Source organism: Lynx canadensis, chromosome D1 (assembly GCF_007474595.2).
Source record: "Lynx canadensis isolate LIC74 chromosome D1, mLynCan4.pri.v2, whole genome shotgun sequence".
NCBI classification, from domain to species: Eukaryota; Metazoa; Chordata; class Mammalia; order Carnivora; family Felidae; genus Lynx; species Lynx canadensis.
Genome location: NC_044312.2, coordinates 108,791,707 through 108,808,579, shown reverse-complemented (window position 1 = coordinate 108,808,579; position 16,873 = coordinate 108,791,707). Strand labels below are relative to the sequence as shown.

Sequence of the window (16,873 nt, the reverse complement as noted above, 5' to 3'; positions counted from 1 at the left end):
GGAGGAAGCGCGACGCGCACGGCCCCGCCTCCCAACCCGCAGGAACCAATGGGAGCCCGGGGCTGCGGCGCACGCGCCCTGCCTGGCGCCGGCGCGCTCTCGCCTCTCACGGGCCCGCGGAAACCTGGGCCTCGCGTGTTTGGTTACGCCCCTGGTCCCCAGGCTGCCGCGCCGCGAAACATCCCCGCCACCAACACGGTGACCGAGGGCAGCGCCCCCCCCACCCCCTCCACGGGCCTGCCCGCTGGCCTGTAACAAGGTGTGGCGAAGGTTCAAGGAAATCAGGAATGGTGACTGAGCTATGGGCAATCACTTGTGCGTGGTTTGGGGCCGGTGCCCTCACTTGGAAAAATGGAGATGCGTCCTGGGACGTGTCAGGGACCCGCACTGTTCTGGTGTTGCGTAAAGGTGACTCAGGCAGCAGCCTGTACTGCAGCAGCTCCCCCTGGGCCATGAGGGGTTAGGGGCTCTTTGCTGTGGTCAGAAGACTGGGCCCTTCTACGGACTCGGCCTGGACAAGCCCCTTCTCCCCCGGGCCCCAGTTTCCGATCTGTAAAATGAAGAGATTGAACTCAGTGGCCTCCTAGGACTCTCAGGTTATATGCTAGAAACCCAGGCCAGACACACTTGATTTTCCAAGGTGCAGTCACATGAGCCCTCTCTATCTTAGACACACAGCCTGGAGACCTTGAGCCGTTCCCACGCCAGAAAGAGGCATTGGGCCCCTGAAGAGACAGGTGTGAAACCATTATCCCAGGGTCACGTCACCAACATGTCCTGGCAATGCCAGCATGTGTATGCCTGAGGTGTAGCTCTCAGGGAGAAAAACAGGTCCATGGGGCACCTTCCTAAGCCAGAGGAACCAGAAATTGTTCTCACCACAATGGGCTGGGTGATCAGGGATGGTGGGGGGTGCAAGGGGAGGCGTGGGCTCACCATGCTCTGATTCCTCCCCGCCCCCTGCATTGGGAGGCTGCCCCATCTCCTAACCCAGCACAATCTCCTCAGTATTTGAAACCTCTCTTTACCTGCCCTCCAGGAGCCACACTGCTGCGCAATTGAGCCCGTTACAACATGTCTTCCTCGCGTGAACTGAGGACTCAAGGGAGCTCAGGTGTGAGCTGGAGAGAAGACTGCAGTCAGAATGGGCATCTGCCTCCAGGTTCTAAGCTCTGGGACCCTCAGACCAGGACACGATGGTTTGGTGGCCTCCCTAAACCAGTGGGAGCAAAGTGGGACACGGTTCAGTGTGCTTGAGTGCGTACTGGGTGTGGGGTCTGGGCTAGGGCAGGGGATGGGGGCCAGGGTGAGACACTGCCCTGCCCTCAGGAAGCTTCTGTTCTGGTTGAATTAGGGAGTGGAGGTAGAGAGGGGGGAGAGAGAAGCCCAGAAGAAATGCAGGTTTAAAACTACAACTACCTGAGCCCTGCTGGGTGCCAGGCCCTCCCCTGTCTCCTCATGTCACCCTCATGGCCCATGTGGGTAGAAGTAAGAGTAAGCAGCTGCTGTTTGTGGAGCGTGTACAATGTGCCAGATTCTTTTCTTATAATTTTTTTCAATGTTTATTTATTTGAGACAGAGAGACAGAGACAGAGTGTGAGCAGGGGAGGGGCAGAGAGAGAGGGAGATACAGAACCCAAAGCGGGCTCCAGGCTCTGAGCTGACAGCACAGGGGCTCGAACTCATGAATCATGAGATCATGACCTAAGCAGAAGTCGGACGCTTAACCGACTGAGCCACTCAGGCACCTCTCTTTCCAAAGTCCTTTAATCCTTATACCACACTAGGAGGTGGATAGTATATCTCCATTTGTTGATGAAAAAATAGGATCAGAACGTTTAAATAACAAAGCTGATGTCTGGCAGTATGTGGTGGTAAGGAGGCCGGAACCCACGTCCCGTGAGGAGGGGCACCAGAAGAGATTCCTGAAGGCATTCCCAGTAGTGGGAACTGTGGGAGCAAGGTTAGGACACCGGGGAAGCCCTGGGCAATCAGAGCACAGCAGGTGAGGCTGGGAAGATGGGGTGGCACCTGGGAGGGGGTGTGAACACCAGGGAGAGGGGTGTGTGGTGGGTTTGGCAGGCAGTGAGGATGTTTTGGAGGTTGTGAGCTAGAGAAGGACGAGGTCAGAGCTCTGCTCTGCCAGGCAAAAGGCTAGCCTGGCAAGGCTCCAGGGAGTGGTAGTGGGTCTCCCTTGAACTGGGGTGGTGGGCTGGGATGAGAGAAGAGAGCAGGGCCCATTCTGATGTGAGGACAGCAGCCCTCAGGCCTTTAGAGCCAAGAGGTCTTAGACTCAGCAATCAACTGGGCTGGTTTCCTACCTCTGCAAGCAGTGAAGGACCCTAAGGCCCACAGAAGGGATTGCCCACCATCCCTTGGGAGAGGGTACGCAGCAGAATGAGGACTGTAGTCCAGCCCTTGGTGAGAAGCCAGCGCTCAGGAAGGTCACTGGGGCAGCCCAGGGACCCCCAGGAGGTCAGACGTGAACCCCGCTTCATAGAACCTGTCTGCCCGCAAGAAAGTAGTGGGGGGTGGATGCTGCTTTGGCCACAATGGGAAAGCGGAAGGGTGAGCGGGACTGATTCTTGGGCATCTGCTGGGGAAGTAAGAGTTGCCACGAGATCTGGAGGGGCAGGTAGGAGTATTGTTGGGACCTTACATCCTTTGGGGCCATTTGGAGATGGGGCTAGAGAACTGGAGACCCAGGGGTGGCTGCAAGGCTGGCCACTAATGCTGCTCCCTCGCTTGTCTGCTCATTCACACTTGCAACAAAAATTGATTGAGTGCCTACTCTGTGCTACGCGCTGTTCTAAGCCTTCGGGATAACATCAGTAAACAAAACAGCCCGAGATCCCAGCCCAGACAACAAGTTAATTACACAGTGCATCAGACAGTGATGAGTGCAATGAAAGAAAGGAAAGGTAGATCCAGGAAAGGGGCACCAGGAATGCCAGGCAAATGACGTTTGAGTCCAGGCTAGACCGGGCCAACAGGGAGAAGGGACAGCCGATGCCCAAGGCCTGGAGCCAGGAACCCTTCTGAAGAAGAGAAGGAGGCCAGAGTGGCTGGGAAGGAGGTCAAAAGAACATGGGGCTGTACTGTGAAGGCTTCTAGAGCCTGGGAAGGACTTTGGTTTTGACTCTGAGCAGGATGGGACCCGTGCAGGGTGTGGAGCAGAGGACAGACATGGCCTGACTTAAATTTCACCTGCATAGCTCTGGCTGTGAGGTGGAGAACAGACTGGAAGGGGGCAGGGGTGGAGGCAGGGAGGCCAGGCAGGGATCCAAGCGGAGGTGATGGTGGCTTCGGGCCTGGGTAGTAGCAGGGGAGGAGGTGTGGAGGGGTGGGGTGTGGGATGTGTTTTGAAGGCAATACCAACCCAACAGAGTTTCCTTATGGAGTGTTACTGAGGTATGAGGGAAAGGGAGGGGTCAAGGAGGACTCCAAAGGTTGGGACCCACATTTGGTGCCTTCACAGATTTCTGTGGGCCATGGCACCTGAGCACTGGATCTCTGTGCCCTCGAAAGAAGACCCCGCCCCCGCCCCCCTACCCAGCATACCTAAGAATAGAATCTGACAGAATATTCTGTGGCTGTCGATGGAAACAACACGTTACATCAGAACCCCTGTGCGCTCTGTTAATGTCGGAGGTTCATCATGTTCAGCAAGCTCAGCGCTTTTTGCCTGCACCCATGGGTCTGCCCTGATGCCCTGCCTCTGCCCCCAAGGCTGCGGGACTGCCGCTGTGCTCCCGTGCCCCACTGCAAGGGAATCATTCAAGTGTAATGGAGAAAGTCAGAAACACAGCCCTGGATGAGGTCGTGATCCTGAACGTGAACACCACCGCCCCAGAAACCCCCTCTAGTGACCTCTGGAGACTCCCAAAGGACGCGGGAGAAAAGCGCCTCGGGAAGCACGCGCCTTGCCACAGATCACTTGGCTGGTGGGGGCAGAGCTGAGACCGGACGACACCACAGCCCATGCTGCCTCTGCTCATGTACATCGGCCCCCCTAAGGCAGAGAGAGAGGGCGGAAGCAGAAAAAATAAAAGTACCAGACAGCACAATAAATTTCATATGTTGGAAAAAAAAAAAAAAAGTACCAGACAGGTGTGAGAAACACAAGGCATGAACGGTCATCTAATTTCTCAAAAGATGCAACCCAATTTTTAAATGATGTGAAATACCATTTTCAAAACAACACGGAGGAGTGTATTTGACCGCACTCAGCTCGTAAAGAGCCGACGGGCGAGTGGAATAATGGTGCACGCTGTAGCATGTTGAATGTATTGGCAACAGAGAAGCTTGGTCGAAGGAAGCCGAGAGCGAGAGAGAGGGATTCAGGTCCCTGCCTTGTCAGTTTGGGTTATTGTCCAAAGAGAAATGGGCAGTCATAACCCTTGAACTGAGGCACACACCAGCTTTTACAAGCTTGAAATCCCCAGCTTTCCCCCTGGAAAGGAGGGATGGAGAAGAGAAGGCCAAGCGAGGGAAGCTGTTTCTGACTCACACGAGGGAGCTGGGGAGCCATAGACAACCCTGGGAGAAGGCAGGGCTTCAGGCCCAAGAATCACTCCTGTCCTCCCACACCGGCTGTCTGCCCCCTGGTGGCCATGCTCCATCTCTGCAGGCCTGGCTGCCTGTCCCGAGTGGGCGACAGCCTGGCGTGAGGTGCTGTGGGGATAGAGGGGATTGGGGCCCGCTGGGCCGGGTAAGCAGGGCCTTGCCCTCAACAGGCTCGTTAAAGCCGGAGGCAGCCTTGGAGGCTGGGGCCTGGCTGCCCTGCCTGGTCACCGTGGGAGGCTGCGAGGCCGTCATCGGCCGGCAGGGGGTCAGGCCACCTGGGCCATCACCCCTGCCCTGAGATTTCACACGGTGCGCCCTCCTCCCGAGTTGGCTCCCTCCCTTCTCCTGGTGCCGAGGTCTGGGCACCGGGCCACTGCTCACCCTACGGGCAGAGTTAAACATTAGTGGCAGTTATCAGGCAGATCAGGGGGAGGGAGACCAGGAACCTGCACTCACCAGTGTCTCTGCTGGAGCCACCAGTTTCCGCCCCTGCCGGACAATGCCCGTGGAGGAGTTTGTGGCCGGCTGGATCTCTGGTGAGACACTTTTCTCCCTTCTGTCACATCCCCTCCACCCCAGGGGTGGGTCACTTCCTGGTGATTTGGTAGGAGCTGAGACCAAAGTCCTGGTGGCCCAGAAGCACCCAGAGCCAGCTATCCCGGAGCCTCCTGGCAGTTGCCTGAGGGGAGCGGAGAGGAAGCCGAGCCGCCCTCGCCTCCAGGGCCAAGGCGAGCGCTCCCCCAGACTCACCTGCGCCTGCAGACCCGCACCAGGAACCCCGCTTCCCTAGGCCCACCCTGGGGGGCTCAGAAAGGAAGTTCACCTTTGACCCCAGCAGCTGTCCTGCATTCCCCTTTGGGCCTCTGCCCTACCCAGCCGTGGGCTGCAGGCCCTGTCGCTGAGGCCTGCTGTGCTGGGGACCCAGCCCAGCTTCTGGGTGACACTTCTCTCAGAAGAAAAGAGAGGGACGTTTCGAACCTGCCTCCTGAGAAGGTTCTGTCTCCAGAACCTGCACCTGCTACACAGGGGAGATGGCCTGGGGGCCGGGACCCTCCTCCCCTGGTGTCAGCACGACTGTTCTAAGGGCTCCAAGCTCCGTACTGCTGGCTGAGGGGGTGGAGCGGGGGAGAGCAGGGCCCCGTCTGCATCGAGGCCACATACTCCACGGCAGTAGTGAGTGGAAGGCAAGAGGGAAGGAGTCAGGCCGGCAGCGAGGCAGCAGCACTGGAGAACCCATCCCACCGCTCCACGGTTAAATAGGCAAGACAGGCAGTGTTAGACGCTATGAGGACGTGGTGTCTGTGGTTGGCTCCTCCCTTCGGCCTGTGTCCTCCAGGTGGGGCCAGGGCTCTCTCTGATTGTCCCCATGTCCCCACGTCCCCATGCCTGCCTCACCCAGCACTTGGTGTGGAGGAGGTTGCAAAGGGGACAGCTGGAGTTTCTTTGGAGTCTGGCAGGTAGGGCTCTGCCCCATTTTCTCCCCCCTGAATTCCCCTTCCCTCTAGGCACCTGCTTCCTCAGCATGGCGCAAGGGGCCTCACTCATACCATCTTCTTATCCCACAGGAGCTCTGGGTTTGGTCCTGGGACACCCTTTTGACACTGTAAAGGTGAGTCGAGGGGACGCACTCAAGGAATAAAGGCTACGACCTGAACCAACAGTCAGGATGCCTTGAGAGGGGGATCTTTCCTATCAGTCCTGCCCTGCTGGCATCCTGCTGGGCAGAGGGAGGAGCTGGGCTAGAGCCATCTCTGCCCATCCCTGCTGGGCTGCCTGCTCTGTCCTCCTCATCCAGGTGCGGCTACAGACCCAGACCACATACCGGGGCATCATCGATTGTATGGTGAAGACTTACCGCCATGAGTCGGTGGGTGTCTTGCTTCTTTGGGGCTTTGGCATAGGAGGCCTCCGGGTGGCCAGCACCAGCTTTCTTGCCCCCTGGCAGGGCTCTGTCCCTGGAAGAGAGATGACCTAAGTCTGGGGCTACCCGGGGCTGGGTGGTAGCTTGGTGCCCCGAGGATGGACCTGGGGCTGCCTCGACCTCCCTTTGGCAGGTTTCAGGAGTGGTTTCTAGCCAGAGGAGACCCTGCCAGAAGTGGGAGGGGAGAAGAGGAGGCCTCCCTGGTCCCCCAGCCACTTTAGCATTTGCCACATCTTTCTACAGCTCCTGGGCTTTTTCAAGGGAATGAGCTTCCCCATTGCGAGCATAGCCATGGTCAACTCCGTCCTGTTCGGGATCTACAGCAACACCCTGCTGGCGCTCACGGCAACCTCTCACCAGGAACGGCGGGCCCAGCCACCCAGCTACATACACGTCTTCATAGCTGGCTGCACCGGAGGGTTCGTGCAGGTGAGAGGGAGGTGTGGGGTGTGTCCACACGGGTACGGTCATGCACACGCGCACAGGTGTATGCACGCACACACATCCACACACGCGCGCATGTGGGCACAGCGAAGGTCCGTTTGCTGCTTCCCCTCCCAGCCCTCTCTGCAGACCCTGGGTCTCCCCACCGGGTACATGAGGAGCTGTGGGGGAATGGCCAGCTCCTGGCTTCTGCCCGATGACCTGGCCTGGCAGAGCTGGCTGTGGCCGTCTGGGCTGCAGGCTTGGAGGGGAGGGTCATGGAGAACACTGGGGGGGGGGGGGGGGGGCGGGGCAGAAGGCAGAGAGAGCTGGGGGTGGGGTCTGGGGAGACAGTGCTGAGGGGGCCACATGGAGAACAGTCGATGCCCCACTCTGAGGCTGACGGGGCTTGCCCACTCCGGAGGGCTCTGCCAGCCTCAGGGCTCTGGGAAGACTTCTCCCCCAGGTGACCTCTTGCCCTGGAGAACTGATAGCGCTCCCAGAGCTCCGAGCCCAGCCCTTCCAGTCCTGGCGTGGTCCTGGCACTGCCCCAGCTCATGCCCTGCTCAGCCCCTTTGCCTGCAGCATGTGGCGGGCCGGGATCTGTGAGCCTCGCGGGGCCCCAGTCCACAGAGCTCGCTGCGAGAGGCCCAGGGCGTTAATCATTAAATAGCTCTCATCATTCGGTTTTGGTCTTTGTTCTCAGCACTTAAGTATCCAGCTTTTGATTGATGGGGTGGAGGAAGACGCGGCTTCCAGGCACCAGGGGGAATCCCAGCTGATTGGGGGGCGTGAGCACAGAGGCGGAGGGACTCTTGCCTGGCTCCCCTCCACACCCCAGCCGGGCGCCTTCCGTCACCCCCTATTTGATATTGCCCTGACGCTCCTAACATACTTCATGGGGCAGAGAGCAAGGACAAAGGACAGAACCAGGCGGCTCGCTCAAGTGAATTGATGATTCATGAGACCCCCAAAGGTCCTGGCCTTTCTCCGGCCCCTTCTTGTGCAGGACACATGCCTGCATATTTCCCAAGCCCTGAGACTTGCACCCCACAAAAACAAGGAAGAGAACTGAGACCCCAGGCTGGTAGCTGGCCCAGAAAGGCCCAGCTCCTAAGTCACCCTCCCCTCCTGCTCTTTAGAAAGCAAAACAGGGGCGCCTGGGTGGCTCAGTCGGTTAAGCGTCCAACTTCAGCTCAGGTCATGATCTTGCAGTTTGTGAGTTCGAGCCCCGCGTCCGGCTCTGTGCTGACAGCTCAGAGCCTGGAGCCTGCTTTGGATTCTGTCTCCCTCTCTCTGCTCCTCCCCTGCTCATGCTCTGTCTCTCAATAATAAATAAATGTTAAAAATTAAAAAAAAAAAAAGCAGAACAGATAGCAGAATGGGGTGTTATAGGGTCACTGATGGGGACCTGGTCCAAGGACCGACTGGAACTCAGTTTCCCATCAAGCCCATGGATTCGGTTTAACAGGATCTTGGAGTAGAAATTGTGTTTCAGTGTGGAGGTGGGGAAGAAGAGGCAGGAAGTGACTCTGGTTAGCACAGGGCAGGGAATGACAACCTCTGATGTGCATAAAAGTTGCCTTTGGCTCAGCAAAGGCTGACCCTGTCAAACACTGTGGCAGTGTCTGCCGTCCCCACTCACCCCGTGGGCACAGGTTGGGGAGTGAGGACCCTAACCTGCCCCTGCTGGCCACCCTACCTTGGGCTCGGCCATTTCCTCACCCTCAGGAGCCCTGGACTCAGGGGCACATCCCCTGGAGGAGTCCTGAGTTTGGCTCCGCCCACAGACTCTGAAGGATGATATCAGGGTCACGCCTCAGGGAGAGGGACCCCAGCCCGCTGCCCTTCCTACAGGGGAAGAAGTAAGCAAAGTTGGCCTGTCGCCCTCTGACCATCGCCGCCAGAGCCGACTTCCAGCTGCCTCTGCCATCAGCCATCTCCAGGGCTGAGGACCTGAGCTCATGTACCTTCCACGAAAGAAACAATAACCACAGAAGCCCCTCATGACATGCTAACCTCAGCCTCACCTCAATTCTCATCTGAACTCTAACAGCTGACCTTGACCTAGTGCATCCGCGTTGATTCGCACATTGGCCCCTGCCCCCACCTTCCCTCCACATCCACCCGGAACCACCCTCAGTCCTAATACTACCCCAAATGTTCGTCCCTTCTGCCTCAGCCGGGTGATAAGATCCCAGGACCCGCAGATCCCACCATCACCCACCTTCCTTGGGACACAAGTGGTTGGTGGTTTTCAGGAGGCAGGAAAGGCTGGCCCAGCACTTGACCCCGTCAGGGGCCTCTGAGAGGTGTCCTGCAGGAGGTAGGGGAGGGAGAACCTATGAAGTGGAGTCTCCAACAGGACTGAGGTGACCTCCTTCACCCTGCGGGGGGAGGGGTGGCGATCAGCCCTTTGCTGTCTCACGGGCACAGACTAAATCCTTTCTTCAGACCCAATCACTGCAGGTGGGTCTCACCCTGGCTTTGGGGAGGCTAGAAACCTATCCTCAGTCTTGGGGAAACAATCCAGGTTTGTCTCTGAGCACCAAGCACCAGGCAAGTTCAATGCTGTTGTCCAGGGAGAGGGGCAGTGCTGCTCGCCGTCAGGGGTCTGATGCTACGGAAGCCGTCTGGCCCATGCCGAGCCCTGTGTGCAGAGGCTGTGAGCGGGGACGGGGCGGGGGAAGATGCAGCCCTCTCTGCTCCCTACCTTCCTCTTGTTAGGATCAAACCATTGTTCTCTGCCCGTCGTTCTCTCCCGGAGCCCCACCCAGGGTCTTCCTGCTTCCTTACATACAGGTCTACTGCTTGGCCCCTTTTGACCTCATCAAAGTCCGGCTACAAAACCAGACGGAGCCAAGGGCGCGGCCTCCGGGCAGCCCCCCGCCCCGGTACCGGGGGCCTGTGCACTGTGCGGTCTCCATCTTCCAGGAGGAGGGGCCCCGGGGGCTGTTCCGGGGAGCCTGGGCCCTGACGCTGAGGGACACCCCCACAATGGGGATCTATTTTGTCACCTATGAGTAGCTCTGCCGCCAGTCGACGCGGGACGGCCAGGACCCCAGTAAGTGAACTGGCGTGGGGGGGGGGGGGACGGAGGGGGGAGCGGGGGAGGGGAGCTGGCCCTTGCCCGGAGGATGGGGAGGGACGCTGGGGATGGGGGGGAGGGTGCCTTGCTCCTCGGGGTCTGACACCCGTCTGGGCTTCCTCTACCCCAGGCCCAGCCACGGTGCTGGTAGCAGGGGGCTTTGCAGGCATCAGCTCCTGGGCCGTAGCCACGCCCTTGGATGTGATCAAGTCCCGGCTGCAGATGGCGGGGCTGAAGCGCAGGGCGTACCGGGGGGTGCTGGACTGCATGGTAAGCAGCGCCCGGCAGGAAGGTCTGGGGGTCTTCTTCCGGGGGCTGACGATCAACAGCGCCCGCGCCTTTCCTGTCAACGCCGTCACCTTCCTCAGCTACGAATACCTCCTCCGCTCGTGGGGGTGAGTCCGGGCAGGTAATGCCGGCCGCTCCCCAGCGAGACCACCGCCCACCTGCCCAGCTTGGAGGCCGAGGTGAAAGCACCGGCTCGCGATCCGATTCGAGAGGCCCAGTCCTTCCCAAGGGTGAGCAGCAGTGGGCCCGGGCCCTGGGCTCCGGAACACAGGCTGACTTCAGCCCCCCAGCAGCGCTCGCCTTGAGTCTGTGAAGTCCACTCCCCGGCCCGTGGTGCTGGTGACCTTCTGGCCCCCAGCCTGGGGCTTCACCCCTTAAAGAGCTCTTAGAGGCTGCGCCCCTGGGCGCTAACCAGCCACCCCCTGGATTCCAGCAACTCGTCCTCACGGGCCCTCCTCACCTCCTTTCAAACTGCTCCCCGCGTGACCCCCCTGGAGAGCAGCCTTCTGTCCCCTGCTGGTCCAGGGTCCTTCAGTGGCTTCCTTTCCGGTCTGGGGGAGAGCCCCCCCCCCCACCTCCTGGGCCCTCCCTGTCCACTAGCTTTCTTCTCCCTGGGGGCTTCCACAGCCCAGCCCCGCACTCGGAGAACAAGCTGTGCTGTTATTGGCCTTGGCCTGGAAGGCTTATTCCCTCGTGGCCTGGAGCAAACAGTTCCCGAGGGGTGGCTAAGCCCGCTCCGGGCCCAGGCCGAGCACTGTCCCTTGGAGTCTTTCCTTGCCTCCCCCCTGCCTCTTGACTGGCTGGGGGGTTTTCATACCACTCCCAACCCCCCACCTCCTAGTCCCCACCCCCACCTCGTCCCCTGATCTCTTCCACATCCCCCACAGGCCTGGATCACGGCCCTCCCTCCCCTGTGCTGTGTCGTGGTTGTTGATTTGCTTCTCAGCCTAACCCCGTTACACAGGGAGCTCCTTGAGGTCAGGGGCCAGACTTCTGATCGGTCCTCCAGCTCCAGCCACCACACCCACTTCCTTGGTACTGCACTCCCACCTTTCTACCGGGAGTTTTTGCCTGCCTGGCCCCTCTTGGGGTCGTCTCCAGGGGACCGGTGCCAGAAGTCGGGGACCACCTCCCCCAGGAGTGCTGGCCTGGCCACTCCCACGGACGGTGTTTGTTTTTCTTACCCATCTCAGTTGCTAAGTGGGGGTTACAAACTGGCCAAAGAGGGGTTCCTTGATTGGCAATGAAGCCGAGGAGAGTTTGTACCCACTAATGTCCCTATCTGGTCTGAGGTCAGCCTGGGCCCACCTTCTGGTGACCTGAGTGCCTGGGATTCTTACCATTTACTGGGGGCTCCCAATGAAAACCATTACAATAGGGGCACCTGGCTGGCTCTGTCAGTGGAGCACGTGGCTCCCATCTTGGAGTTGTGAGGTTGAGCCCCCTGTTGGGTGCAGAGATTGCTTTTAAAAAACAAAATAAAATCTTAAAACAAAACATCATTGGATGCCTGGGGTGGCTCTGTCGGTTAAGCGTCTGACTTTTGATTTCAGCTCCACTAATGATCTCACTGTTCGTGGGATCAAGCCCCTCGTCGGGGTCCACGTTGACAGGGCGGAGCCTGCTTGGGATCCTCTCGCCCTCCCTCTCTCTCTGCTCCTCCCCTGCTTGTGTGTCTGCTTTCTCTCTCTCAAAATAAATAAACTTTAACCCCCACCCCAAACCATCACAATATTATTATCACAGTTTACAGCGTTCTAGCTCTTATCACAGCCTTAGCTCAGAGAGTGTGTGTAACGTGTCCAAGGTCACATGGCCAGCATGTCGCACCGCCTGCCCGGACACATCCAAGCCTCCAACTCCAGAGCCCAGTTACTCTGCCCCCCTGTTCTACCTGGGGCCCGCGACAGCCTCCCACCAAGTTCAAACCCACCCGGGGCTGGCCTGATGGCATCAGCCCCACGTGTGCTCCTCAGAGCTCTCCTTCCCTGGACGGTGGCCTGCAAACTGCAGCGACACCCAAAAGGCGCCCGTCTTCTTTCAGTGTCACGGTGTGGCCGCAAGGCATGTGCCCACTGAGCCGGGCTCCATTTCCTAACCTCCGTCGCAACTCAGGGGGGCCCCGTCCCTGGGCTTTTGCCAGAGAAATGTGTAATGCCTGCAGATTGCCCATCTCTCTTTTTGTTTAATTTTTTTTTTTTAATGTTTATTTTTGATAGAGACAGAGCATGAGCGGGGAAGGGGCAGAGAGAGAGAGAGGGAGACACAGAATCCCAAGCAGGCTCCAGACTCCGAGCTGTCAGCACAGAGCCCGACGCGGGGCCTGACCTTACGGCCCGTGAGATCGTGACCTGGGCCAAAGTCACACGCTTAACTGACTGAGCCACCCAGGCGCTTTGCAAGTTGCCCATCTCTTACCTTCAAGAAGATTCCTCACTGTTGGCTGGAAGTGGGGCCCCCAGAAGGCCCTCCTGAGGACGCAGGAGGCACCCTGTCAGCCCAAAACCCCGGGTGCCCACGACCACTTGGGCTGCTGTGCTCTGACACGTCTTTGTTGCAATAGTCTGGCCTCACCCTTGCTGACACAGTAGGTAGGGGTCTGCGGGTTTCCAGGTCGGGCTGACTCCAGTGTGGTCTCTGGAGCAGTGGCATCAGGTTCGAAATGCAGGATCCCGGGCCCCACCGGGGGTGGATGGAATCGGAATCTCTGAGATTGTGACCTAGGAATCCGTGTGGTGCAAAGCATTCTGGTCCCTTTTATACACATTAAGGTTTAATGGTGTTCAGGTGCTCCTACAGGCAGAAACGTGTGTGCTGCCTCTCGAGCTAAGGGACTTATGGGTCCAGTAGAAGGGACTTGAACTCCTAGCTCCAGTGGCCTCCCCTCCTGGCCAGGGTCAGGAAGCCTGTGTTCCTGATATGGAAAGACAGGGTCTGGCTCAGCCAGTCACCGCCCTTTCTGTGCCTCAATTGCCTCTGACATCTGGTCGGTTAGTGAGGCCCCAGCGGCTGTCCAGCACCACGTTGGTGCCAGATTTGGGGCCAGATAGGACGGTGATGGTACAGCAGTGGTTGGGGGCAGGGGTGGGGGGGGCAGTCGGTACATGTGAGAGAGAAGGCGGCGCTTATAAATGGGCCAGAAGGGAGCAGGAGGTCAGGGTGGCCCTCTGTAGTTTGCCATTTCGCACATTACCTGTCAGCAAGAGAATAAACTTTAAAAATCCGTTCTTGACTGGGTTTTAATTAAATCCTCTTTTGGGGTAGCAATTACACTCTTAAGCCTGCCTTTGCACCGTCTAGGCATAGGCTTCCGTTTTCCCTATGTGGTTCTTTCCTGAGGTGTCTCTGGAGGCTGGAGCTCTTTTCCTCTCTTCCCTTACAACCAGAGAGAGTGCAGGCCTCCCACGGGGCCATGTACTCCCGGCCCGAGCTGCTGTTGCTGCACATGGCAAGGGCTGCTAGCTGGACTGACAGAACAGAGCTGGAGGGAGGTTAGGGTTAAGTGTGAACACGATTAGTGAGAAAACAACTCATTCCTCTTTCCGAGGCCCAGGGAAAGGACACAACAGTGTTGGAAAGGAGGGTGGAAAGACAACAGGCAGGAAGTGGCCAAGGATAATTTTAAAAAAGATTTTTTTTAATGTTTATTTATTTTTGAGATAGACACACACACACACACACACGGAGCACAAGTTGGGGAGGGGCAGAAATAGAGGGAGACACAGAATCCGAAGCAGGCTCCACGAGGCTCGAACCCACGAACCGCGAGATCATGACCTGACCTGAAGTCGGACACTTAACCGACTGAGCCCCCAGGCACCCCAAGACAATTTTTTTAAGTTTATTTGGTGAGAGAGAGAACGCATGCACGCACACGATCAGGAGAGGGGCAGACACAGAAGGAGAGAGAATCCCAAGCAGGCTCTGCGCTGTCTGTGCACAGCCCAAGGCAGGGCTCGAACTCACAAACCGTGAGATCATGACCTGAGCCGAAATCGAGAGTCAGATGCTCAACCGACTGAGCTGCCTAGGGATCCCCCAAGGATATTTCTAAAAGCCAAGTGTTTTTACATCAGCAGGGTCTCATAATAGTCACGTTAAATTCCACAAGGAATTAACGTATCGTTGGGGGTCATCATTACGTTTGAGGACTCGCTGAGGGGAAAGGAATCCTTAAGAACTAGGAAAGAAAATAGCAGATGCACTTGCTTTGAGTTGACAACGGGGATGGTGTCTGAGGCTTGCACATCAGGAGCTTGTAACTTGGGCGAGCATGTACAGCATCTTACTGGTTTCATACTGTCAAATGTCACGTTTATTTTCAGAGCAGTGACCACAGGAGGCTAACTTATGTGGATAGTGACACGAAGACTATAGGGGGAAATGACACACCCAAGGACGATTCTGGCTTAAATCAATTCCTTCAGACTCGTGGGGATTCACTTCGTGAATGTGACTTGTTTCTGGCTTAACCGCTGTCCGGAGCTCCACGCCCACACTGCCCTCTGTCTCTGGTCACCTATCCTTGAGGATCTCAAAGGCACGTCATGGCTCCTCCCGGTCCCCTCCTGCTGCAGTGCTCTGCGGTACAGGTATGTCCTCGGGCCAGATGTCTCCAGGAAGCTCTCCTTTTCCCCTCCTCCCATATCAAAGGAGTCCCCAGCTCCTGCCAACCCTGCTTCTGAAGTTTTCTAGGACTCACTCCCTCTTTTGCCATCCTCATGCCACAGCCTTGGTCCTGTCCTGAATCTGAACAAGTAACTCCGCTTTTTCAAATGCAGTTCTGATCAAGACACCCTACTCCTCTCATCCTCCTGGATGGCTTTCCATCATTCTGAGGAATCAGGGCAAGCTTCTTCTACAAACTTCAAGGCCCTCAGACATTCACCTTCTCTTGGTTCCTTAAACAACCAGATTCCCTCTGACCGCGGGACATTTGCACATGCTGTTCTCACTGCCTATGCGCCTCTCACTCATCTTTCTGTTGTCATCACCACTTCCTTAGGGAAATTTGGTCAGCCCCTCTGTCTAGGTCAAGTTCCTTTGGCTTATGGCAGTGGTTTAGAATCACCTGGGGGGGGGGGGCTTGTTGAAATACAGATTACTGGGTCCCATGCTGGGGTTTCTGATTCAGTAAGTTTGGGAAGAGGCCAAGGACTTGTGCTTTACTAAGTTCCTACTGATGCTGCTGGTGTGGCCCACAGTTTGAGAAGCACTAGCTTTCATGCAATCCCCACTTCGTCTGTAATCACACTTGTTTGTGTGATTCTTTTATTATAATGTCTCTGCTCTAAGCTATGAGCTCCATGAAGCAAAGACCTCGTCTGTTTTTGTACATCATCACAACCCTAGCTGGCACACAGAGGTGCTCAATCGATGGTTTTGAACAAATGAATGAATGAATGAATGAAGAAAGAAAGAAAACTGATCTTCCCAACTCCCCCTCTGGCAGACTGATGCTCTCGACTTTACCTAGATCCCTCCTACTAGAAAGCAACTAGACTCCAGATCCATTAGAACAAACAGGATCTTAAAACCCTAACCTTTCAAGAAGTAAGGGAACTTCCCAAGCGCCCCTTCAAAACAAGGAAGTAAGCGTAAACCAGCGTGTTGGAATTGGAGCTGCTAAGGGGCTCGCACTAATGCTTCTCAGCATTTAGGTTAAATAACTGCATGGAACTGTCAGGGGGAACTGAACCCCAGACTCATAAATTAAGCCAAGATTCTGGAGAGGGATACACCTTTAGTGCAAAGGTAGACCAGAAAATCTCCATCCACCAGTAAAGGGAATTTACTAAGAAACCTACCTCTCCCTCGTGGTGGACAAAAATTAAGAACAAGATCGTCTCCTCTGTGAACCAGAAACCACATGCCTATTCATATTGCTTCAGGTCTGGGACACCTTTCTTTCCTTCCTTTTTTTTATTCTTTTTTAAAAATTTTTTCTTAATGTTTATTTATTTTTGAGAAACAGTGTCAGCAGAGGAGGAGCAGAGAGAGAGGGAGACACAGAATCCGAAGCAGGCTCCAGGCTCCGGGCTGTCAGCACAGAGCCTGACGCAGGGCTCGGACTCACAGGCGGCAATATCATAGCCTGAGCTGAAGTCAGAAGCTTAACCAACCGAGCCACCCAGGCGCCCCAGGGACATCGTCCATGGAGAAATTAACTTACCATGGTAGGAGCGCCCTCTGGTGTCTGGCAGGAGTAACTACAAATTTTTCTGAAGAGGCGCTCTCCTAAACGAGATCTTCGGGTTTTCCAGAGATGAAAAATAAAAACAAAACGACAATTTATATATATATATATATATATATATATATATATATATATATATAAAACAACAATTATATATATATGTTGTTTTTTTGTTTGTTTTTATTTATAAAACAATATATTTGTGTGTATATATATATATAATATATATACGAGAAAGAAAATGAGGCCAGTAAGGTGACGGGGATGCCTGGAGAAGAAAGAGCTTCAAGAAGTTAGAAGTATACAACAGAAGTTAGCGTCCCGGGAGCTTTCCTTAATACACTGAGGATTGTGGGGCGCCTGGGTGGCTCAGTCGGTTGAGCGTCTGACT

At 56.3% G+C, this 16,873-nt stretch overlaps 1 protein-coding gene across 1 annotated transcript; it reads left to right on the top strand.

The window, feature by feature from the left end:
• Positions 1-4,998: 4,998 nt before the first annotated feature.
• Positions 4,999-11,764, top strand: SLC25A45 (solute carrier family 25 member 45). Its single transcript, XM_030331145.1, is given in 6 exon segments — positions 4,999-5,102; positions 6,132-6,175; positions 6,362-6,433; positions 6,731-6,916; positions 9,713-9,974; positions 10,129-11,764. Coding segments are annotated over 6 exon segments (870 nt in total). The 5' UTR covers positions 4,999-5,065; the 3' UTR covers positions 10,398-11,764.
• Positions 11,765-16,873: the final 5,109 nt, after the last annotated feature.